Source organism: Macrobrachium nipponense, chromosome 6 (genome assembly GCF_015104395.2).
Source record: "Macrobrachium nipponense isolate FS-2020 chromosome 6, ASM1510439v2, whole genome shotgun sequence".
Lineage (NCBI taxonomy): Eukaryota > Metazoa > Arthropoda > Malacostraca > Decapoda > Palaemonidae > Macrobrachium > Macrobrachium nipponense.
This window is the reverse complement of record NC_061108.1, coordinates 76,320,982-76,346,732: the sequence shown is the minus strand read 5'-3', so window position 1 is coordinate 76,346,732 and position 25,751 is coordinate 76,320,982. Positions and strand designations below refer to the sequence as shown.

Genomic DNA, 25,751 nt, shown 5'->3' with positions numbered 1-25,751 from the left:
GCCAAAACCAACACTGCCCCAACCACCACTCACAGACACCGAAAATGCACCACCAACCTCCCTAACCTCACCACAACCAGACAGACACATGCACAACAACTTCACAACCCCAAAATCTATCAAATAACACCAAAACGACTAAACCCCAAAGGATAACTGCTGCCAAAACCGACACTAGCTTCACAAGACTTCTCACTCCTTACAACTCTCGTAACAGACTTCCACTGACTTCCTACAGAGCGCCACAACAGACATGCTTCCGACCGCCATTTAACCACTCCCATTCATTCTCCCACCAATCAATCTCTCTCTCTCTCTCTCTCTCTCTCTCACACAACCTTTGGAGATGTTGTCAAATCATAAACTATCATTACTCCTCCATATTACCTCCCCCATTACATTTGACAACATCTCCTTACACTCACAACATCCACACTAAATTGCCTTTCGCAACACCCAAGGATGCCTTCTAACTCTGGTTCCAACATCTCCCCTATTTCGGCCACCAAACCACTCAGTTCATCCATACTTCTGTCAAACTCCTGCAAAGACTTATCCATCCTATCAACTACCTCCTCACTACGCAGTTTCCTTCTCACTGAAGTCTTATTTGTCCCTGTCAACTCAGACCCACATACACTACAAGTATCATTCATTCCCCCAAAGTCATTGTTATATCCCAATTGTACTTGGTGGAATAATCAGAAATAATACCGATGTTCTTAAATCTTCTTTATTTGTCTTCAACAGAAGCTACAGTAATCCTCTTAATCCAATAGCTATATACAGACTGGCGAGATAAGTATTTACGTAGCCAGAGGTAAATGTTAACTGATGTTAACTGCTCTTTGGTAAATGATCACCAACCCAATATAACAACATATTTATAAAACTGCTGTACTTTAAACAAGCCCTTTGTTACATTACTAATAACAGCCAGTTATACTCTCTTGTTCTATCATAAATAAATATAAATGTAAGGTATATCATTTCCGGGGGGGATTTCCGGGGGGGATTTTTTTTTTTTTTTTTTTCCACAAATACTCTTGTATCAGATAACATAGGTATGTATTTACATTTTATCCAAAATCTGAATAGTGCTCTATTAAAAAAAAAAAAAAATTATTTTTCCTCTATATAAAACTTACTAAAGAATATTACAAATTAATATTCAAAAGCAAAGTCTGGTACTCAAACAGGCATAACATAAGATACTTCACAAAGACATGTTATGACATTATTACATAATTTTGTACTGCACCAGACATCAGGCAAAACCAATTCTGAATAGCTAATGCAGGTGTGATCTAAGCAGTAAGTGTTACTACTCCTTTCCCTGCTTTTCAGTCTTGTTAATTAACATGATCTCTCCATCTTTGTATTTCACAAGATTATCCTCGTTACTTGCAAACTTAAATTTATTTTCCTGCATTATCATTTCAAGATCTTCATTCCATTTGCATTCTTTTGTTAGAACATCTGCAATCATGTCTTTCTGTCCATCCAGCCAACTGAAAGACTCAATACAGCCCTCAGTCAACATGTCCTTCATCTCCTGTATGCTGTTCCTGAGAAGCCTTTCCTCAACCTGCTTGGTACTCACCCGCAGATTCTAGCATGGGTATTGAATCTGTGAACAATTGATTGGAATTTTCTTTCCATACTGACCAAATAATAACTGTTCAATCTGACTCGCAAAAAACTGACTGTTATCAATAATCTTAGTCATACTTCTGGTTTCAGCCGCCTTTGCAGAATGACATACCTTCTGGATAGTCTTTGACTTCCAGTAAATAGGGACCACACGTCCATTTCTCTTACTTCCTAGTAAAATCAGATTCCCACTTATGCTTCTCTCATGTGTATTAAAGGAAGCATCTGTAAATCCATATATCTTCAAATATTCTTTTTTATCAACTCTTGTAAATTCTACTTTATTTGGTCTCTCATTTATCTTATCAATCACAAAATTTATCTTTCTAAGATCTTTCAATGTAGCACTACTATTTTTCTTGGACATCTGCAATGCTGTGATAGAAAGTTCAGGTCTTGTATTGGCTGCTAACCAGCTAAACTTTCCTACATACTTGCGAAATACTTTCAGTTCCTGACTAGTCAAAAGTTCACTAGCTTTCCTTTCCTGATATCTTCCACTTTCTCAAGACTCCTCGCATAATCATCCATTGAGATTGTTATTCCAGTTTCTGTTTTGATGATATCTATCCCTGTGAACCGAAATTTATTCTTTTCTATCTTTGAAACTTGTAATTTTTCTTTACACAAGTCTGTTACTTTCTTTACAAATCCTTTTGTGCCAGCTATCGAAAAATCATCTACATGAGTAAGTATCATACCAATCAGATTTCCTTCACTCTGCTGATAGTAGTATGCCTCATCTCCACTCACGGTCTTCAGACCTTCTTCCTTGAAAATCTGCTGAACTTTCAGCCAAAATTTTCTACTGGCATCATCCAATCCATGTAATGGTTTTCTGAGTTTCCAAATAATGTTTTCTTTTTTAAAATCCTTTGGAGGTTCTACAAATACATTCCTGTTAAGTGTGTTTGACTGTAAAAATACTGCTTTGATGTCAATAGACTGAAGCTCAAAATTCTCATTTGCAGCCAAGGACAAGAAGACTTTCATGCTTTCATGCATAGCTGTTGGTGAATCAGCTTGGGGTTTTTCTTTTTCATGAAATCCCTTGGCGACAATTCTCCCTTTGTAATCAGTTTTTTGTCCGTCATGCTTCTCGTTTTTCGTGATCACCCATCTGCTGCCTATCTTTTCTTGCCCTACATCTTCCACTTCTTCAAAAGTGTCAAAATGTAACAAATTTTCATATTCTTTCTTCTTTGCTTCTAACACTTCTGGCATCTTGTGATATTTAACAGGCAATTCCACTACATAACTTGTTATTTCCTCATCATAAAAAACACTCGGTTTTTTCTGAAGTCAACCAAGAATGCTCCAATGAAATCCTTCTCAGTCCCTCCTCTTTATTATCTTGAGATCTTGTCTTCATTCTTAGATTACGGCTGGAGGATCCACTGATATTTTCTCTTCTCCTGCCATTTTTGGTTTAGTAGAATCCACTGCTTTTTGCCTTTTGCTTCATTGTTTACTTCTCTTGAAATTTCCGAAGGAATATTTCTTTGAGAGCAAAGTTGTACTTTGCAACTGGCTACTTTCTTTAAATCTCCATTCGCCCAAATGTAAACATCTCTTCCTCTGTGTGTGAAAACCTTTACTGGACCACACCAGGCTTTTTTCATTTTATCTGGTAAAAATACCATATCCCCCTCTTTGTAAATGATGTTATTAAATTTATTGTTTTGCTGTTGTGAAGCCCTTTTCAGCTTTGAAGAATATTCAGCTTCCCTGAATTGCTTGGTGATCATGTGATGTCTCTCGATCATTAACTTCACATTCTCACTGACAAACATCGACTCAGTGGCGACAATGTCCTGTAGAAATTCCAGGTATTGTTACAGCCTTTCCTGTCACCAACTGCATAGGGTTATATCCTAAAATACTGGTGTTTGTATTATGAGTCCAAGCAGCCATCTCTACAGCCTTCTTTAAATCAATTTTCTTATCTGCCTCTCGAATTTTCTTCACCGTCATATCTGCAGAATAATGGTTACGTTCGTTTATTCCATTGCTCCAGGGTGAGTAATTTGGACCAAATTTTACTTCAAAACCTAGTTTTGAAGCAAACTCTTTAACTTCGTGGTTCTTAAACTCTGGTCCGTTATCTGCCCAGTATCCTTGAGAAACGGGAACTCCCAAACCTCCAGTTCCATGCTGTGTTGAGAGATTCAACCACTGACTCGGCGGTTTTTTCCTTCAAAACAGCTCCTTGAATAAATCTGGTGAAGGAACAGATCATCCATAATACATGACTCTCCATATTGTTTTAAGCCCATGGTTACAATCTGATTAAAATCAGAAACTATTGGTAATGCAACTTTAGGTGTGCCCTGGGATCTCGCATTTTTTACATATATTGCAGTTTTCACACACTTCTTTTATTGTTTCTCGCATTTTCTCATTAAGTTTTCCTGCATTCCTATATGCATGAAGTAGTTGATTTTCATTCTTGTGTTGGTTACTTCATGAATCTTCTTCACCTTCTCATAACTCTCTACATCTACTTCTTCTTCAAGTAAATACAGTCGCGTCTGTAGTCCAAAATGCTCTATCCTCATACAGCTGAAGAACCATATGACCTCCTGCAGTATACATACATTCGAACTCACGGGTTGTGTCGACGTTGATTGTCACTTTATCTCTATGCATACTTAGATCCATTTTCCATTTCTTCATAGTATTTCTACCACACAACAATGGCACATTTTCGGCATCCAGCACAAAAGCTTCAAGCAAAATCCTTCTGAAAGTATCAGATTTTTCAGATTCCTTTATTGTTATTGGTATTTCTATAATTTCCTTACTTTCATATATTCTACTTGGACCAAATCTGAATTTTTGGAAACAACTCCTTTTATGCAAATTTTTCTTTCTTAATACCATTCTTCTTCAGATATATTTCTAGTCAACTTTTTCCAACTAAGCTACTTGGACAACCAGTATCCAAAATCAGAGCTCCTACTTCGGTAACTTCTTTAGCAACATTACATCGCTGATATTCTACATCAACTGTCTCTGATATTCTTCTTCCATACTTACAAAATTCACATTCTTTCCTTTCTTCGACATTTCTTCAATCTTTTCCAAGATTTTTGCTACATTTTCTTCGACCATAATTACTCTTTCAGTCAAATTTTGCTGCTGTTCCGATCATTTGAAACAGGTTACTATTAGAAGATGATCTTCCATTTGAAAAGGCCTACCATTGGAGTATGGTCTAAAACTGGACGATTGCCTCGAAGATGATCCTGGTCTTGATGGTGTCCGCGAGGGAGCTCTCCTATATGTTCCAGACTGAGTCCTCCAAAATCCTGGATTAGAATCTGATCTATGAAATCTATGAAAATCAGGTCTTTGCTTAAAATTTTGCCATCTTTGCCATCTACTTCTATTTTCGCCATAGTGAACCGAAGACAAATTCTCAGATGATCCTGAAAATTTAGTTCTAATATTTCTATTATTTTCGATTTTTTAACTTTCTGTATTCGATCTTCAGAAGATTAAAAACTTCATTGTCTTCTCGCGGTCTCCTATCAGTTCCATCATTGTTCTCCATAGCATCCATCAGTCTTCTTTTCTCTTCTGCATTAATATTCCCCCGATCATATGCTTTTTCTACCATCATAACACCTAACAAGTAATACAAATGTACAATAACTTCCTCTCTCATACAATCACAGATCAAGACTTCAAACTTGTCCCAGTAAGTTTCATTAGTGTCCTCTTCCTTTACGGAAAATTCCAAGATTGACCTGAGAACATCAATACACTTCTCTGCTGTAGTTTTTGCAAACCTTTGCTTAAGAATTTCCAAAACTGCTGCTACATTTTTTGTTTTGTTTAGAGCCTCAGATGTTTTATCCAATAGCACAGAAACAACATAATCTTTGACATTATTATTTTTCTTCAGGCTCTCTACTAAATCAGTATACTTGGTAAAATTATCATCCTTGTTCGAGGTATTCCACGCTTCTACTTCTTGAAAAAACTTTTCAAAAGTTTGACCAACCCAGATTGGAGGAGGTTTCGCTTTAGTAATCTGTGTTGATCTTTTCGCTTCCAATCCTTTGGCAATTTCTTCACCAATAGTTTTTCCCATTGTAATGATTGCTGTTAAATCATAAGCACCTTCCTTTACCACACTTGTCGAAATATCTTTATGCATAATTTTGATATGCTGTTCCTTTTCCATCCTGTTCATGAAATTCTTTTTACATATATCACATTTAATAGCCGTTTTTCTTGTGTCCATACATGCCACATTTACGAAAACATTCCATGTGCAGATAAAGTATCTTCTATCATATCTACTTCATCCTGGGTCCATTTCCTATTTTTGGGGTCACCAATCCTTTTCATCCTCTATGGTGGCCAAGCAAAGGTCCTCCACAATTTTTACAATGATGAAAGATAAAACTACCATCGGTTTTCTGAATATGACCAAATTTTTCAAGTTCACAAATCTCTTTGTTAAGTCCATGCTTTCTCTGTATATAACATCCATTTTAATTTAATTTTTCTTAAACACCAGAGGGATTTTCAGGGCAACCTTCAGCTTAAATTTTCGAAATGTTTAATTTTGAAAATTTTAACTTAATTTATCTGTATAAAATTACAAGAAAAAAATACACGCATACTAGAGGTCTCATAAATTTTCTTGGGTGTAAAACTTCTCACTCAGAATTTTCTTTGAAGCGTCAACCTATGTCAACCAGCGTCAACTTTTCAATAGAAGAAGTAATACTGGTAATATAAGTAATACCTCTTGTTGTCTTCTTCCTACATGAGGAACCTTACACTCCGCATATCATCTTAGGGGGAGCTTTTTAGCGGGAAAATTTCAAGTTCCTTTGTTCTTCTAAACATAGCTGATGGTTGACCCCTCCACCCCCCTTGGTAAGGGTGTTTTACTCCATGTTTTCTGGCATTTTAGACTTTACAAAAATTTTTCACAAAACTTTCGGAACTTGTTAATCACAAGAAAACACTTGTTAATCTCGATGTCTTCTCTGACTTGTATACCAGGTTCGAGATTCGATGACGTCTCTGCTACCATCTGTTATATCCCAATTGTACTTGGTGGAATAATCAGAAATAATACCGATGTTCTTAAATCTTCTTTATTTGTCTTCAACCGAAGCTACAGTAATCCTCTTAATCCAATAGCTATATACAGACTGGCGAGATAAGTATTTACGTAGCCAGAGGTAAATGTTAACTGATGTTAACTGCTCTTTGGTAAATGATCACCAACCAAATATAACAACATATTTATAAAACTGCTGTACTTTAAACAAGCCCTTTGTTACGTTACTAATAACAGCCAGTTATACTCTCTTGTTCTATCATAAATAAATATAAATGTAAGGTATATCAGTCATCCGTAGCGCACGCTTTATCAACCGTTTGCACCCTACCACCAACCCCCTTACCATGCCGTTCACGCTTTTCCCTTCTACTTACTCTCTCCACACTCTTCTGTTTTCTTCCATACTCAACCAACACCAACTGTCGATCTCCCAGACCAATTTTTTCACCGACAGTCGGCTCATACTTATTCACCCTCAACCACTCACTCATTGCATTCTCCAAACATACTGTGGTACTTCCCTCCACTTATGGAGCTGGTTATGGTGTGCCCTAACCTCATCCATTCCCCCACCTACTCGCAATTTCCCCAAAACATAACTCAATCCACTCGGTCCCACTTCCAAAATCTCAAAATGCCCTTCAAATTTCTCCCTTACTTTATTCACATTCATTCTTCCCATCTCAACCACCTCTTTCAACACCTTATCCCCAATCTTAAAACTCTCAAACCTTTCACTCGCTTTCTTCCACAAATCCCGATCACCTTCTGACAGACCCAACTGCGGTCTGACAATCCTTTCAAAATTCAACACATATTTACAAGGAGACATACCTATACTCTTCTGCAGTGTGGCGTTATATGCCCAAACTGCACGTCCTACATACATATCCCAATCCTTGTCACCCTTACTCATCATTCGCAAAATCTCAGTCATCGTCCTAACAGTCCTTTCAGCCAACCCATTTGCACTTGGCATATACGGAGTAGAATATACATGCACAATACCCCATTCCTTCAACATTTCTTCAAATTCCCATCCCACAAACTCAGGTCCATTATCACTCAACATTTTTGCCGGCTTACACACACACATGGGCAACATCACTTGACCCACCATTTGTGCAACCGTTTCACTCTTCTTATCTTTGATGGGAACCACATAGGCAAATTTACTCATGTGATCCACCATCACAATCATCCCCACGTGTCCTCTCGCAGTCCTAGGCAAAGAAACACAATCAATCACAAGCATTTCAAACGGGTCTTTCATCTGCAATCGCAATACAGGTGGACTTGCATGCACACACTGATACTTTCCCCTCTGACAGTCTTCACACGTGACAGCCACATCCACACAAATCTTATTCAACCCAAGAGCATACAATCTCTCTCTCATGCATTCCCACAACTTATTTTTCCCCATATGCCCAAACCGATCATGCACCAACCAACACATACTCACAGCTGACTCAACAGAAAACTCCGGCACATACACTTCCCTGTCATACACTCCTTCCTGATGCAAAAAGTACACTATGTTTTTGCATACCACAAAACGTTTAGCAACCCTCTTATATACATCCAACTCACATGGCCAGTCTTCCACACGCACTCCTCCCAAAACACATTGTCGCAACACACTTATCTTCAGGCAATTATTTTGCATTTCCTCAATCTCTTCCTCACTCAACAGATCATTCTCACTCCTAGCAATATCAATCATACCCACAAAGTTTGCTACAAATACATTACCATCTTGAATCCTAGCTACTTGTCTGGCCCCCTTTCTAAGAATTCCATTTCCTATATCTACGTCTATATCGTGGATCCTCAAAAAATCTATCCCTATTAACCCTTAAACGCCGACTGGACGTCTTTTACGTCGACATTTTTTGTCTCTCGGGTGCCGACTGGACGTATTTTACATCGACATACAAAAGTTTTTTTAAAATTCGCGGAAAAATACTTTTAGACTACCAGCCCAAAAACTCTTGAATCACGTGCCTTGGGGGTGCTGGGAGTTCACGGATCAAGGTTGTTTTTTTGTTTACAAATCGTACGCAGGCGCGCAAGCGCGAATTTCTTTCTTGCCGTACTAAAAAAGTATCTGTGACACATCTCGGAAATTATTTCGTCACTTTGACATAATTTTTGTACCATTTTTAGAAATAAAGCCCGTTACATGGAGTATTATATATGAAAATGTGCGCATTTTTATGAAGAATACAACAAAAAAATACTCATGATTATAGCTTTTATCAGTTTTGAGATATTTTCATATAAATAACGATAAGTGCCAAAATTTCAACCTTCGGTCAACTTTGACTCCATTGAAATGGTCAAAAAACGCAATTGTAAGCTAAAACTCCTAATATTTTAGTAATATTCAATCATTTACTTAATTTTGCAACTAATTGGAAGTCTCTAGCACAATATTTCGATTTATGGTGAATTTATGAAAAAAACGTTTTCCTTACGTCCGCGCGGTAACTCTTCCGAAAAAATCATACATGCGATTGTGGTAATGTTTGCACCATTTTAAATTAGCCGTTACCTAAAGTTTTATATATGAAAATGTGCAAAATTTCATGCACAATACAACTAAAAACAACCCATGGTTGTAGCTTTTATCAATTTTGAAATATTTTCATATTAAAAATGATAAGTGACAAATTTTCAACCTTCGGGTCAACTTGACTCTACCGAAATGGTCAAAAAACGCAATTGTAAGCTAACCGCTTATATTCTAGTAATATTCAGCATTTACCTTCAGTTTGCAACAAATTGGAAGTCTCTAGCACAATATTTCGATTTATGGTGAATTTATGAAAAAAATAACATTTTCTTTACGTCCGCGCGGTAACTCTTCCGAAAAAATCATACGTGCGATTGTGGTAATGTTTGCACCATTTTAAATTAGCCGTTACATAAAGTTTTATATATGAAAATGTGTGCAATTTCATGTAGAATACAACAATAAATAATTGAAGGTTGTAGCTTTTTCTCATTTTTTGAGAAATATTTGCATATAAATCACGATAATAGAAAAAAAAAAACCACGTTTGGTCAACTTTGACTCTACCGAAATGGTCGAAAAACGCAATTGTAAGCTAAAACTCTTACAGTCTAGTAATATTCAGTCATTTATCTTCATCTTGAAACAAATTCGAAGTCTCTAGCACAATATTTAGATTTATGGTGAATTTAAAAAAAAAATCTTTCCTTCCCTCCGCACGCAGATTCTCCGCCACAAATCTCCGAAATGCGTACGTTCCATTCTCGGAATATTTGCTCCGTTTCATATTAGGCATTTCATAGAGTTTTATATATGAAAATGTGCGCAATTTCATGTAGAATAAAACGAAAAATATTTGAAGGTTGTAGCTTTTCTTATTCCCGAAATAATTGCATATAAAAAAATATATATATATAAAAAATTTGACATTCGGTCAACTTTACCTAGTCAGATATGGTCGAAAACTGCGTTTGTAAGCTAATACTCTTACAGTATAGTAATATTCAATCATTTGTCTTCATTTTGAAAGAAATTGGAAGTCTCTAGGACAATATTTAGATTTATGGTGAATTTTTGAAAAAAATATTTGTTTATGTCCGTGCGTTACGAATTCATACATTATTTTGTGATATATTTTCTCTGTGTTGCTTTATCGTTTTACGATGTGTTATATACCAAAATGATTGCAATTTAGTGTACATTACAACGAAAAAAGAAGTAACTCGTTACCTTTAACCGTTTCGCGCACAGCACGATTTGAATACAATTATATATGAAATTTCGTTTTTGCGCTATCATATATCGCATTATTTATATATGATAATGATAATTTTTTCATTTCTGATGGTTGCATACTAAACTTCAGGCAATGACAAACAAAGGAGCCAAAGATGAACTCTTAATCTTGAAAACTAAGCTCGCTGTGATTTTTTGAAAAAAATATTTTTTCCGCTTCCGCGCTCACTCTGAAACACCTCCGGCACACGAGAGACTTTTTTTTTTTTTTACTGCTTCGGCGTTTAAGGGTTAAAAGCAAGATGGCATATAATTTTCTCCTATAACTATAAAGTTATGCATTACTTCAAGATCTCCCAACCTAACCTTTAACCGTACCTCTTCCCATACCAAAACACTTCCTTGTCCCAACCTATGTATTCTCACACTTGTAGACTGCCTTTTCACTTCCCAATCACATCTCTCAAGTTCACTCACCACTGACCCACTCACCAAGGAAACTTGTGCCCCTGTGTCAACCAACTACAGTACTCACTATCATTTACTTGGAAAAACGTCACCATTCATTTTCCCTCGAGTCCCATGCATACACACATTCACTACCATGTCCACCTGGTTATCCACATCACAATCCTCCTCATCACATTCATCCTCAGTTAATTCCCCATTTCCACAATTCTGACTCAGATCCCCTTCACAGTCCCTTTTTGTAACCAACCAATTACAACCACGTTCACCACACTGAATCATCAAAACCCCACGTTCATTACCTGCACTCACCCTTCCTCGACACTCAACCGGTCTGTCCCATCCAAAATACAATAACACTTTTATTCCAAACAACTCAGCTACTGCTGACAACAATTCATGCAACATTTCTCATTCCCCACCTTGTTCCTCCGCATATGCCACTTCCTTCTGCACATCACTCATCAACTTCACTCGCAACTCATTCACACTACCGGGTACCTCTTCAACCAGACCCTTACCTTCCAAGTTTTTCAATGCTGAAAACATTCACACACACTGTCATTCCCATCAAACCTCTCTTTTACAACCAACCCCTCTGGTTCCATATTCAGATCCCAGTCACTTTTCACAACACCACTGTCCTTACCATGCATCCTAGACATCGTATCAGCAATCACATTTTTACTCCCCGGCATATCCTAAGCTAAATCAAACTCACTCAATTCTCAATTGTCCCTCGCAATCCTAGCATTCACACTTTCCTTCTTGATCATATAAACTAACCAACGGCCGATGATCTGTCCTTATGACAAATTTTACCCCATACAAAAACACTTTCAACGCTTTCACACAAAACTTTATTGCCGCAAGCTCCTTCTCAACCACCGAATACTTCAGCTCTGCTTTATTAAAAGCTTTACTCACATACGCAATCACTCTCAATTGTCCCTCCCCATTCACCTCTTGCATCTGCACCAAGCATCCTCCCATACTAAACTTACTAGCATCAGCATACAACTCAAGCTACTGGGCATCCTCACTGTAGTCCGGAAAAGCCAAGGTGACGTCCTAGCAGCCTCCTCTTTCAATCTCCTCAAAATGCTCCCACCATTCGCTCATCCCACCTCAGCTCAGTACAATTTTTTCTTCCCGGTCCATTCAGTCAATGCTTCCCTATACCCGAACAATCCCTAACAAACTTCCTCCCGAACTCAATCAAACCCAAAAAACCCTTTAACTCCCGCACGGTCCGGGGACGTGGAAACTCCTTTACTTTTTGCACAAACTTTTCACTCTTCCTTACACCACTCGCACTCACCTTATGACCAAGAAATTCCACTTCCCTAGCCAACCACGTACACTTCTCCAGCTTCACTTTCACTCCAACCTCTTCCAACCGTTCTAACACCTTCTCAAGCAGTTCCACATTCTCCTCAACAGTCTCACTTGCAATCAAAAACGTCATCTATAAACACAGTCACCTTCCTTCTATCAAAAACCAGCCAAAAACTACATTCATCGCCCTCTGGAAGGCAGCAGGCGGATTAGCCAATCCAAAACTTAACCTCTTGAATTGATAGTGGCTGCTACCACTCGAAAAAACCGTAACATGCCTGCTCCCTTCCTCAAGAGGCATCTGGTAATAGCCCCTTACCAAATCCAATTTTGTGAACACTCTCATCCCATGCATCTTATACACACAATCAGACACCACATTCATCGGGAATCGCTCCTTCTCAGTCACTTCATTCACCTTCCTGTAATCCACACATCCTCAAACTACCATCTGTCTTGCGTACTGGGACTATGGGACTATTCCAAGCACTCTCGCTACTCTCGATCACTCCCACTCTCTCAAGTTCCTCACACTGTTCCTCAATCTCTCGGGCAATAGGCGCAGAAAAGTGTCGGGGACTTTCTCTCAACTCATCATACTTCCACTCATCACTTCCTTTCATGCTACCTGTCATCACCCGCCGCACCCTGACATATCTTTCGTCATCCACATCCACCAACGTATACAACAACCCCACACAATCACCTTCATGTATACCCCGCACTCGCTTTTTCCTAACACTCGGCAATGAGGCCACAAAAACCCAAGGATTCTCCATATCCAAAATCCCGTTGTACAAATACACGCTCGCTCTTACCAACTTGTTCGCATCCACACCCTCAACCACATATGCACACTTGTCACCTTCGACAATCCCAAGACTATCAGGCCACGCAACTTTCACACTAACAACTTCTCCAACTTCTCGCAGCACTTTTACACTCTCTTTCGTAACCAACGGTACTCCCTTCCATATTTTACTGCTTACCCCTCCATCCCTATCCAAGTACACTCCATGTACATTCCCCTTCCTATGCAATTCAATCATATTCCTGCTCGGATGGACCACCATCCCACACTTCTTCAGGAACCTGTATCCTAACAACATATCATACTTATCACTCATTCCCTTGATCACATAAAAGTCACCTTCATCCATCACTACCCCTTCGATTTCTACATTTTCACGCAACATTCCCACCACAGGCATACCTAAATTTCCTATTCCTCGTACCTCCCATTTACATTTCCCAATTTCACACTCACTCCGCAACTTGTCACATCCATCTTAAAAAAGAACATGACACTGCAGCCAGTATCAATCAAAGCAACCAAACACACCCTTTGCACCTCACTTTACACTCATATTCATGAGCTCTTCCTCCAAACCTTTTTCATGCAACAATCCTTCACGCACATGCATCACTCTTACTGACCGCACACCAGAGGACCCACCCAACTGAATCCCCTTTGTACCTAGTTTCCCGAACTCCCAACCTGACTCATCCTCTTTCGCCTACACACACTCGCCACATGACCTTCCATTCCACATTCACACATTTTGCCGCTGTTCCTTACACATCCTAGCATAATGCCCATTCTTCCCGCAATTACTGCAAACCTCAGTCACACGAGTACCTCGACATCCACTTGCTATATGCCCTACTTGCCCACACCTGTAACATTTAATATCCCTATCTTTCTTACACTCGCTTACTAAATGCCCATGTTTGCCCACACCCGAAGCAGCTCCCAACGCTCACCGACATTCATTCTTCCTGTGCCCTAGCCTTTCCACATCTGTAACACTGCTGCTCTCGTGCACGGACTAACCGACCTACTCTTCCACGCTTGCACTCCGATCTCTCTTAGGGCTAACCATACTTACGTTACTGCTCTAACGCTCCTATCAACCACCGCTCTACCATTCGCCTTGGCCCTTCCAAAAACTGCCTCCCTATAGGTCTTAAACTCTGGTATAACATCAGCAACTTCAGTCCTAACACTAACACTTCTACTCTCTTTCATACACCTATCCAACTCATAATCCTCTACTATTCCAAAATGGTCGTTCCATGTCAACCTTTCCATTCGTCCATCGCATTTCTCCTTACGTTTCAGATTTACAAACCCATACACACCTCTCAGGCACAGTCGCCAACAATTCCTAACCCTACTAACCCTTATTACACGCATTTATCCTTCATCCCCAAACTTTTTCCTGGCTAATGTTTCCAACCTGCACACATACATCGACAACGACTCACCAACATTCATTCTTACCTCATCAAACCATGTTTTCTCCTATATCTAACCACTACTCCTTATCCTCTTTATTGCCTGTTTCCACAATCCTGGCTTTCACACTCTCATAAGGCACATTCACTCATCATTACCCCATACATATTCAACAAAAATCCAGTCAAAAAGCCACCCAACTCTCTTGCCCAGACTCTCTTGTTATCCCCATACTTTTGCCTCACAATACCTCTCATATTCCTTAAAAAAAATCCCCTATGTCCCTACTATCATATTCCTCGTATTGTGCACATAGGTATCTCTCTCATATATACAGCCTTTCGTACTTCCCGCTCACTCTCACTTTCGCTACTTCCACCATTCTGATCCCTCTTAACCTCGTCCGAATACAGCGAATCAACTTCCATACTAACATTCATGCTCCTGATCACGCTCTTCTTACCCTTCTTCTTTCTACCTACCTGTTTCCACTCACCACTATCCAAATCACTCTCAGCCCTTTCCCCAATGTATTCAGTCCTAGTCTCATCCTGTCCGTCATCCTTCCTAACCTTCTTTCCCTTAGTTGTCTTCTTTTCCTCAGCCCCCTTCTTATTCTTGTCCTCAGGGTTATCCTTATCCTGTCTCTTTCCCTTCTTTCCTTTACCTATCACAACCAAGTCACCTTCGTCACTCGTAGTTTCATCCCCTCGCTCTTCCACTGTCTTTACCACTTCTGGCCTATCACAAGACCTAGTAGGCCTACCTCCTACAGCTCCCTCTCCCATGAACCCCTTCATCATCTCTTGCACTGCATTCATCATCACCCCCAATTTTTCATCCATTTTCTCAACCATTCTTTCTTCCGCTCCTTTCACTTCTTCTTTCATTTCCACTTTTGCACTCCTTAGCATTCCTCTCATTTCCTCTAACTCGCTCTTCAGCTCCTCACACTCTACCCTCAACCTATCATTATCCACTTCCAATTGTCCTCTTACTTCCCTCTCCAACCTCAACTCCTTCAGCCTCTCCACCTCACTCAATCCTTCCATCCCAAACTTTCTCACCACTCACACACACTAGCCTAGACCAATCGTCCTGCAGCTGCCACACCAGCAGTCCCTGTTCGGGCGCCAAAAAATAATGTGGCGGTATCACAAAAAACAAGTAAACCCCCCACAGTTACGTTAATCGTACCAGCTAACAAAATTTCCCACACTCACACTTTCCCCTTTACGTTACCTTTAACCTGCAGGACAATTGGTTCGATGAAATACCAAGCACACAAAATACAAACAGGTACTCACCTCTGGCTTCTGATACTCAGGCTAGGCTGTGCTGTCCACTGGATATAGGCTATAAGCTAGCCGACACACAACTACCGCCGACAACCAAACACAAACCAACCACCCGAGACCCACAAAAACTCAATAACCCGACAAATCACTGCAGACGAACACCAATAGCCTAAAAGAACACGACAACTACACGACTTCCCCCAGCACAACAACCGCCAAAACCAACACTGCCCCAACCACCACTCACAGACACCGAAAATGCACCACCAACCTCCCTAACCTCACCACAACCAGACAGACACATGCACAACAACTTCACAACCCCAAAATCTATCAAATAACACCAAAACAACAAACCCCAAAGGATAACTGCTGCCAAAACCGACACTAGCTTCACAAGACTTCTCACTCCTTATGACTCTCGTAACAGACTTCCACTGACTGCCTACAGAGCGCCACAACAGACATGCTTCCGACCGCCATTTAACCACTCCCATTCATTCTCCCACCAATCAATCTCTCTCACACAACCTTTGGAGATGTTGTCAAATATAAACTATCATTACTCCTCCATAATCTGAATAATACTTATGGCGATGATGATGATACCGATCATTTATACACACTGCGATATGATGTCACAAGTGCGTGAGGAGAGCCTTCCGTCTTAGCTAATGGGTGAGCAGGAAATCTTTCTCTTGCATTCCCCCTTGGAGGAATAATAGTTTTTTCCTCCAAGCATTCTCCCACCCCTTCTTTCAGATACCAGCAACCCAACCCCCCCCCCCCCCCCCCCACATCTAAAATACTTGAAATACAATAGATTTGATACATTTTGCGGCGCATGACTCGCAGAATTTGAACGGCTTCGCAGATACAGAAAATCTATTTTTGAGAACTAGCGACTGCATGAAAGGGGAATCGCACAATTCGACCATGCATAATTCGGGACCAGACTGTATTTTAAAACAACAATGATAGCGACTTACTTGTTTAGTTTCAACTTCTTGGTCTGCAACCATGACACTTAGTTCACTAGGAATGTCCAACTGTGCTGCCAAAGGCAACTCAGTTTTCTGCCTCTTACCAGGTGGCAATAGCATTAGCTTATAAACAAACAAGCACAAACATAAGCCCCAGTGGAGCACAGGAACACCAAAGAAAGCTATGGCTTGTATAGCACAGAACTGATACCACTCAGTAGAATAAAGTCAGTAACCACAGTTGACAACCAAAATGACAGGACTGAAATTGGTTCAGGGTGCAGTGTTCCCCTCAACCAACACCCACTTTCTTCCCTTCCCTCTCATCATCAATAAGCCAGTTGCTATGCACTTTCCCTACTTTGCTGAACAGAGGTAATTCTTTCTTGTGATCCAAGCCGGATACACTTAGTTCTTAGCTTTGCACATCCACTTGCACCTGTGCATTTTTAATTATGGGACTTACCCAGTAATTATACAGTTAAGAGTTTCACATTCCCGGCAGTTAAATTCTGAAATTCGCAGATTGCACTGATTTGCTGCTTTGTTTTGGCTAGGTAACAATAACCCTGCCCACATTTGGGGTAAGAGAGGAACCACTTGGCAAAGAGCTGAGTTTGTTTCTGCCAGCTGATGGCTGTAGACTGGTTGTCAGCATCTAACATCAAGCTCAGTATGTTATGTATATGCTTTATAAGAAGTGATAGGTAATAATCCTTTTCTTCTTGTACTTCTATAGATTTATCCATGCTGCCTTCTATGTGTGACTCCAGAAAACCCAAGGCAGAGAGTATGCAAGAATTTCAAGAAGTCTTGGATTCCAAAGAAGGTGCACCAACCTTGAGAAGTGTGAAGAACGCTTCACAGGAACTTTATCAGGTATGCGTGAGCCTTGAATTATTAAATAACAGTATACATAATTTTGTTCATTGCTTGTATGGCACTTCAAGTGACAAATTAGCACAAAACTTGTAAAAACATTTCTAATTCTATTTAGTTTGTCTCTGTCTTCTGTACACTAACAAGCGTTTTCCATAAAGGTGAGAATGATGTTAAATGTTCATTTATTCATTTCATTAGTCATTTATATTTATTTCTCAATTTTTTCTGTATGTAAAACTGTGTTTATTCTTTATAAAATGTATTTTTTGGTAATATTTTTGGGAGTCTGGAATTCATTAATTGTTTTTACATTATTCCTTATGGGAATTACTGTTTCAGTTTTTTGCGTTCTGGATTTCATGGGAGGTTCTGGAACGGATTATGTATGAAAACTGAGGTTCCACTGTATTAGTAAGACTAGATAATATAATAATACTACTCTATTATTACAATATTTTTGCATTTCTACCGTAAGTACAGTGGTACCTCGACATATGAAAGTCCCAGCTTACGAAAAATTCAAGTTACGAAAGCAAATACGAAGATTTTTTTAGCTCTGAAAATAGTTCAGGTTACGAAAGGTTGTTGTTGTGAAGTCCCGAGATTCGCCTGGACCACCGAGAACAATTTTAAAACTCGCGTGCCGCCAACTGAGTAGACTCGCCACCATCCTCCCGCTCTCCCATTGGTTCCTGATGCTAGTCACCACCGTAAGATCCTGCTCTCCTATTGGTCAGCATCTACCCCATGTGCTCTATGTATTCTATTGGTGAAAGGATGCTGTAAATTGAAAAACTTATTCATGCAATACATTTAAAAAAAACATTAGGTAAAGATAGAATAAAGAATAAAAATGAATGGTTATTATAGTGTTTGGTAGTTTCAGTAGTTGAAGAGAGATATTGAAAATGTATGATTACGTACTGTACTGTGTGCTAGGTAAAAAGTGTTTGTTTGGCGATCATTCGCGAACTCGTTAGTGTGAAATGGTCAAACAAAAAGGATTGGAAGCTTTTTTTTTGTTTGTTTGTTTATTTATTAAGTTTAATGGTTACTTAATAATTATTTGAAATGAGTACATGCAATGCATTTAATAAAAAAAATTGTGAATTAGATATCATAAAATATAAAATAAATCAGACTGCTATCATCAAAGCCAACAAATATTTTCTAGAATTCTTCTTCTGTTTTAATATTATATGTTTCATTATAGCTGTCAGTAACTCGGTATCTCTATTAGGTAAAGATAGAATAAAGAATAGAAATGAATGGTTATTATACTGTTTGGTAGTTTCAGTAGTTGAAGAGAGATAATGAAAATTTATGATTACTAAACTGTGTGCTAGGTAAAAGTGGTTGCTTGGCGATTGTTTGGTACTTGTAGTGCTGAATGTAAACAAAAGGTTGGAAGCTTTTGTTTGTTTGTTTAACCCTCTTACGCCGGAGCGGTAAATAAAAAATTGTCTCCCTTGTGCCGGAGGGGTTTCGGAGTGAGCGCGGAAGCGGAAAAAATATTTTTTTCAAAAAATCACAGCGCACTTAGTTTTCAAGATTAAGAGTTCATTTTTGGCTCCTTTGTTTGTCATTGCCTGAAGTTTAGTATGCAATTATCAGAAATGAAAAAAAGTATTATTATCATATATAAATAATGCGATATATGATAGCGCAAAAACGAAATTTCATATATAAATGTATTCAAATCGCGCTGTGCACAAAACGGTTAAAGGTAACAAGTTACTTTTTTCTTCGTTGTAATGTACACTAAATTGCGATCATTTTGGTATATAACACATTGTAAAACGATAAAAGCAACACAGAGAAAATATTATAACAAAATAATGCATGAATTCGTAACGCGCGGACGTAAACAAATATTTTTTTTCAAAAATTCACCATAAATCTAAATATTGTCTTAGAGACTTCCAATTTCTTTCAAAATGAAGACAAATGATTGAATATTACTATACTGTAAGAGTATTAGCTTACAATTGCAGTTTTCGACCATATCTGACGAGTTAAAGTTGACCGAATGTCGAATTTTTTTATATATATATTTTTTATATGTAATTATTTCGGAAATAAGAAAAGCTAACAACCTTCAAATGGATTTTCTTTTTAGTTTTACCATGAAATTGCCGGCACATTTTCATATATAAAACTCTATGAAATGCCTAATATGAAATGGAGCAAATATTCCGAGAATGGGACGTACGTATTTCGGAGATTTGTGGCGGAGAATCCGCGCGTGGAGGGAAGGAAAGATTTATTTTTAAATTCACCATAAATCTGAATATTTTGCTAGAGACTTCGAGTTTGTTCAAGATGAATATAAATGACTGAATATTACTAGACTGTAAGAGTTTTAGCTTACAATTGCGTTTTTCGACCATTTCGGTAGAGTCAAAGTTGACCGAACGTGGTTTTTTTTCTATTTATCGTGATTTATATGCAAATATTTCAAAAATGAGAAAAGCAACAATCTTCAATTATTTATTGTTGTTCTATATGAAATTGCGCACATTTTCATATATAAAACTTTATGTAACGGCTAATTTAAAATGGTGCAAACATTACCACAATCACACGTATGATTTTTTCGGAAGATTTACCGCGCGGACGTAAAGAAAATGTTATTTTTTTCATAAATTCACCATAAATCGAAATATTGTGCTAGAGACTTCCAATTTGTTGCATAATGAAGGTAAATGCTTGAATATTACTAGAATATAAGCGTTTTAGCTTACAATTGCGTTTTTTTACCATTTCGGTAGAGTCAAAGTAGACCGAAGGTTGAAATTTTGGCAATTATCGTTATTTATATGAAAATATCTCAAAACTGATAAAAGCTACAACCATGGGTTGTTTTTAGTTGTATTGTGCATGAAATTGCGCACATTTCCATATATAAAACTTTATATAACGGCTAATTTTAAAATGGTGCAAACATTACCACTATCGCATGTATGATTTTTTTCGGAAGAGTTACCGTGCGGACGTAAGGAAAACTTTTTTTCATAAATTCACCATAAATCGAAATATTGTGCTCGCGACTTCCAATTAGTTGCAAAATTAAGGTAAACAATTGAATATTACTAGAATATAAGCGTTTTAGCTTACAATTGCGTTTTTCGACATTTTGGTAGAGTCAAAGTTGACCGAAGGTTGAAATTTCATACAATCAACTTACCTGTCAGATATATACATAGCTAAGACTCCGTCGTCCCCGACAGAAATTCAAATTTCGCGCCACTCGCTACAGGTAGGTCAGGTGATCTACCGGCCTGCCCTGGGCGGCAGGACTAGGAACCATCCCCGTTTTCTATCATATTTTCTCTGTCGCCGGTGGTATCAACATTGTTGCTATTACCTCCTGACTTAGATTCTTATTTCATCCTTTGATCATCGTTTCTCGGCTTTTTGGTGACGTATCTGGATCGTGTTTTTGGCATTCGCTACTGTGGACTGTTTTTGGAATTGCTTTTTGGATTTTTATCAGTATTGTCTGATTCAAAATGTGAGTGTAGAATGTGTGAATGTAGGCTGCAGGGGTGAGGATCGAAAGCTTCGGTTGATCCTCACACTGTATGCCGTAAATGTAGGGGGTTTCAGTGTTCTGCTAATAATACTTGTAATGAATGCGAGGGATTAAATGCAGAAGAGTGGAAGACTTTAACTTCTTATTTGAAGAAGTTAAGAGAGGGATAGGGTTAGACGTACTGAAAGGTGTGGAGTCAAGGCCTATTGAGCCTTTTACTGATAATTCTAATCCTACTGATTTAGATTCTCCCTATGTTTCTCATTCACAAAGTGTACTTTCGGAATCGGCCTCGGAAATCGCCGATCTGAAAGCTACGATTCGAGACATGAAGTCCAAAATGGCGGACTTACAAGGTAAGGCTAGTGAAAGTGAGCATTACAGTGAAGTGAGTTCCCCCAGTGTTGTGGAGGGGGCGTTTGATCGTCCCTGCGACGCTCCCAGGCCTAGACCTCTTCCAAGCTCCCATGCCCAGAGGAGAAGGAAAGTCGAAAGCCTTAAGGAGGTCGTGGGGAATCCCCCCAACGGTCAGACGTCCCTTCAGCTAGCTCTGTTTCGTGGCAGGCTGCTCAAGGGCGCTCTAGAAAAAGCGTCCTTCGTGAGTGTTTCTCATCCTCTCCCTCTCCCTCACCTAAACGAGGGTGGAAGGAGTCGAATTTATAGAGGCCTCTGAAGCGTCATATGAAAGAACCCGAAATTGATTCGAGCCCCAGAGCGTTTCTCAGATGAGCCCTCTCCCTCTTCTATTAGAAAAGGCGAAGGTGGCGTCAGCGTCACCCGACGAGTACGCAGAAAGTACCCTTTCCTACTTCTCCCCCGATTGAGACGAAAGGCGTCATGCAGTTGACGTGGGAGAAGCTTCAAGGAGAATTATTTATGGCAGTTCAAGAGCAACTGGCCTCTCTAGTGGGAGTTTTTAGCGCCTCGTAGGAAGGACGTTGCGCTTCCAATCAAGAAGTCTCGTCCTCTCTCCCCTGCTAAGCGAGGAAGCGTCATGCGGACGTGAAGCTTCTAAACATATTACAGAAGCTTCGGGTTCGAGAGCGAGATCGGTTGTTTACGAAAGTTACGTAACGCCAGAGAGACGTGAGACGTCTTTTAGACATGAAGCGTCTTGAAAGCTGTTGGTAGACGTGAAGCTCCAACCAATATTTTGGCGCCAAGTAGGACGCCTTTTGAGAGCGGAGCGTCTTCCAGGCGCGAGGCGTCATCCGGACGTCAGCAGCCAAGTAAGCGGGAGGCGTCAGCCAGGACGCTTGGCGGACGAGAAGCGTCATCCAGGCGGGAAGCGTTCTTTTCTATTTATCGAGAGAAAAGGCCTGAGCTTTTGGCGCCTTCCAAGGCTATTAAAGCGGGAAGAGGAAAGAATATCATTCCCTTAGCCCCTCTCCTATTAGGAGTTTGTCTCCTCCAGAGGAGGAACGTACAGAGGTGGGAGCGGAGACTCATTTAGATCCCGAGTTGGAAGGAAACTCAGATGAAGAATATCAAGGAAGAGAAGGACTGTCGAACTATAAAGTTTAGACTGCCTTGCTTCTAGAGGAGTATGGAGACGAATTGACTCCTGCCGCTCCTCCTTCTCCGCACTCTCTGTTTTCGAGTGCTAAGACGAAGAAGTCTTCGTCTTTTCTCAAAATGGAAGCCCACCATTTCAATGAAGAGGGCTCTACAATCCTTAGACTCGTGGTGAAGTCTAAGAAGGACTTAGTAAGAACGGTCTTCTGCATGCCTCCAGCGAGACTAGCTGGTAAAGAGGCATTTGGTATCAGACGGGAGAGAATATGGGTATTGCTCTCCGTCTACGTCAGAAGCAGACTTTTCGACCTTAGTTGACGCTTCACGTCGACAAGGTCTCAACTCGGCACGGATTACGTGGGGCATTTCTGAACTGGACCATCTCCTCAAGGGACTCTTTCATGTATTGGAAGTTTTCAACTTCTTAGATTGGTCCCTTGGGGTGATGTCCAAGAAAGCCCATGATTCGGAAGGAATCGAACCGGAAGCCCTTTTGTGCATATTGTCTTGTATAGACAAAGCGGTACAGGATGGCTCTTTTGAAATCTCCTCTTTGTTTGGAGCAGGTCTTCTAAAGAAGAGGACGGTATATGGTGCCTTTTTAACCAAGGCAGTCTCCCCCCATGCGCTCAGAGGGCAGCGCTGCTGTATTCGCCTTTGTCTGACTTTTTGTTCCCTTCTCAGTTGGTGAAGGACATTGCTCATTCATTAACTGAGAAGGCGACTCAGGATCTTCTGACGCAGTCAGCAAGGAAGAAGAAGCCTGCTTCTACATCTGACAAGAAAGGACCGAGTACATCGGTTCAGCCCTTTCGAGGTGGTCCGACCTCCAGACCTCCCGCAGAAGAAGAAGGCTCCGGAGAAGAGAGGTAGGTCGGCCTTTCGTCCCTTTAAAAAGGGAAAATGAAGCTTCTCTCCTCCAAGCACCAGTAGGTGCCAGGCTCCTGGGATTGTGGAGAGGCCTGGACACTTATAAACACAGACGCGTCATCGTTGGCTATAATAAGGAAGGGATATCGTATCCCTTTCCTGAACACTCCTCCCCTAACGTCAATACCAAGGGAACTAACAGCCAAGTACAAGGATCCTGTGTGAGAGGATACTCTCGATCGATGGTGGAACAAATGTGGGACAAAGAGAGCGATAGAACTAGTACTAGATCAAAACTCCCCGGGGTTTTACAATCGCCTTTTTCTGGTTGCGAAAGCCTCGGGAGGCTGGAGACCAGTACTGGACGTCAGCTCTCTGAACAAAATTTGTTCGGAAGGAAAAGTTCTCCATGGAGACTTCTGCTTCAGTCCTGGCGTCATTACGACAAGGAGATTGGATGGTGTCTCTAGATCTCCAGGACGCCTACACTTTCACGTCCCGATCCACCCTTCAATCAAAGAAGTACCTCCGTTTCATGACGGGGGGAAGGATCTTTCAGTTCAGAGCCTTGTGTTTCGCCTCCTGTCCACAGCTCCTCAGGTCTTCACAAGCCTGATGAAGAATGTGGAGGCGAGTTTCTCACCATCAAAGGAGTAAATATCTCTCTGTATCTGGACGACTGGCTCATCAGGGCCAGATCAGAGAGACAGTGCTTGGAGGACCTGAAGTTAACTTTAGATCTGATCAAAGCGTTGGGATTGCTCGTGAACCTCGAGAAGTCGCAGCTGACCCCAGACAGACTTAGTCTATCTGGGGATTCGGATGGATTCTCGGGTTTTCGAGTATTTCCTTCGCTAGAGAGAATCGCAAAAGGTTTGCGGATAGTCTCTCTCTTCTTAAGGAAGGAACATACGTCGGTGAGGGAATGGTTGAGCCTTCTAGGGACCCTTTCCTCGCTCGAACAGTTCTTCCCGCTAGGAAGACTTCATTTACGTCCGCTTCAATTCTTCCTCAAGAAGTCTTGGAGTTGGAAAACTGGACAACTTCGGACGTCTTTCCCATTCCAGTGGAGATAAGATCGCACCTGGAATGGTGGTTTGCCCCCTCTGGAAGAGAACAAAGGGATCTCTCTAAGGACACAGAACCCAGGACCTAGTGTTGTACTCCGACGTCGTCGGAGAAAGGTTGGGGAGCAACATTAGGCTCGAAGGAGGTGTCAGGCACCTGGGAACCAGCGCAGGTGACTTGGCACATAAACTGCAAAGAGCTCTTCGCCGTGCATCTGGCTTTGAAGAGTCTAGAACCTCTGGTGTCGAACAAAGTAGTGCAAGTAAACGTGGACAACACCACCGCACTTGCCTACATTCGAAAACAGGGAGGGACTCACTCCTCGTTCCTTTACGAACTGGACGAGAGACCTTTTGCTTTGGACGTCTCACAGGAACATCTCCCTTCTGACAAGGTTCGTGCAGGGAGTAAAGAATGTGAGGGCGGACAGACTCAGCAGGAGGAACCAGGTCCTTCATACAGAGTGGACCCTACACGAGGAAGTGTGTCAAGATCTCTGGTCGCTGTGTGGGACCTCTGTGGATCTCTTCGCCACATTCATTTCCAAAAGGCTGGCAGTCTTTTGCTCGGTCGTGGAAGATCCAAGAGCTCTTATGGTAGACGCCTTCCTGCTAGATTGGTCTCGAGTAGACGTATATGCTTTTCCTCCATTCAAAATCCTGGGATTAGTAATAAAAAAGTTTGTGGCGTCAAAGGAGACGAGGATGACATTGATAGCCCCCTTTTGGCCGGCCCAGATTGGTTCACGGAGGTGGTAGATGGGATCGTAGACTTTCCAAGATCCCTACCAAGAAGGACGGATCTTCTCAGACAACCACACTTCAAGAGGTACCATCAAACCTCCCCACTCTCTCGCTCTGACTGCCTTTCGACTATCGAAAGACTCGTCAGAGCGAGAGGGTTTTCTCGCGGAGTTGCAAGCGCGATCGCGAGAGCACGCAGAACCTCCACTACGAAAGTATATCAATCGAAGTGGGAGGTTTTAGAAGTGGTGTAGATCTAAGAAGTTGTCCTCCTCCACTACCTCTATAGCGGAAATTGCTGATTTCCTTCTATTCC

General features: G+C 40.5%; 1 protein-coding gene across 1 annotated transcript in view; it reads left to right on the top strand.

Moving 5' to 3' along the window:
- Window positions 1-25,751, top strand: part of LOC135216180 (uncharacterized) — a 535,405-nt gene that overhangs the window by 203,317 nt on the left and 306,337 nt on the right. Inside the window, exon 6 of the mRNA XM_064251313.1 lies at window positions 17,562-17,701. Within this exon, the coding sequence (XP_064107383.1) occupies window positions 17,562-17,701 (140 nt within the window). The remainder of the gene's footprint in view (window positions 1-17,561; window positions 17,702-25,751) is intronic.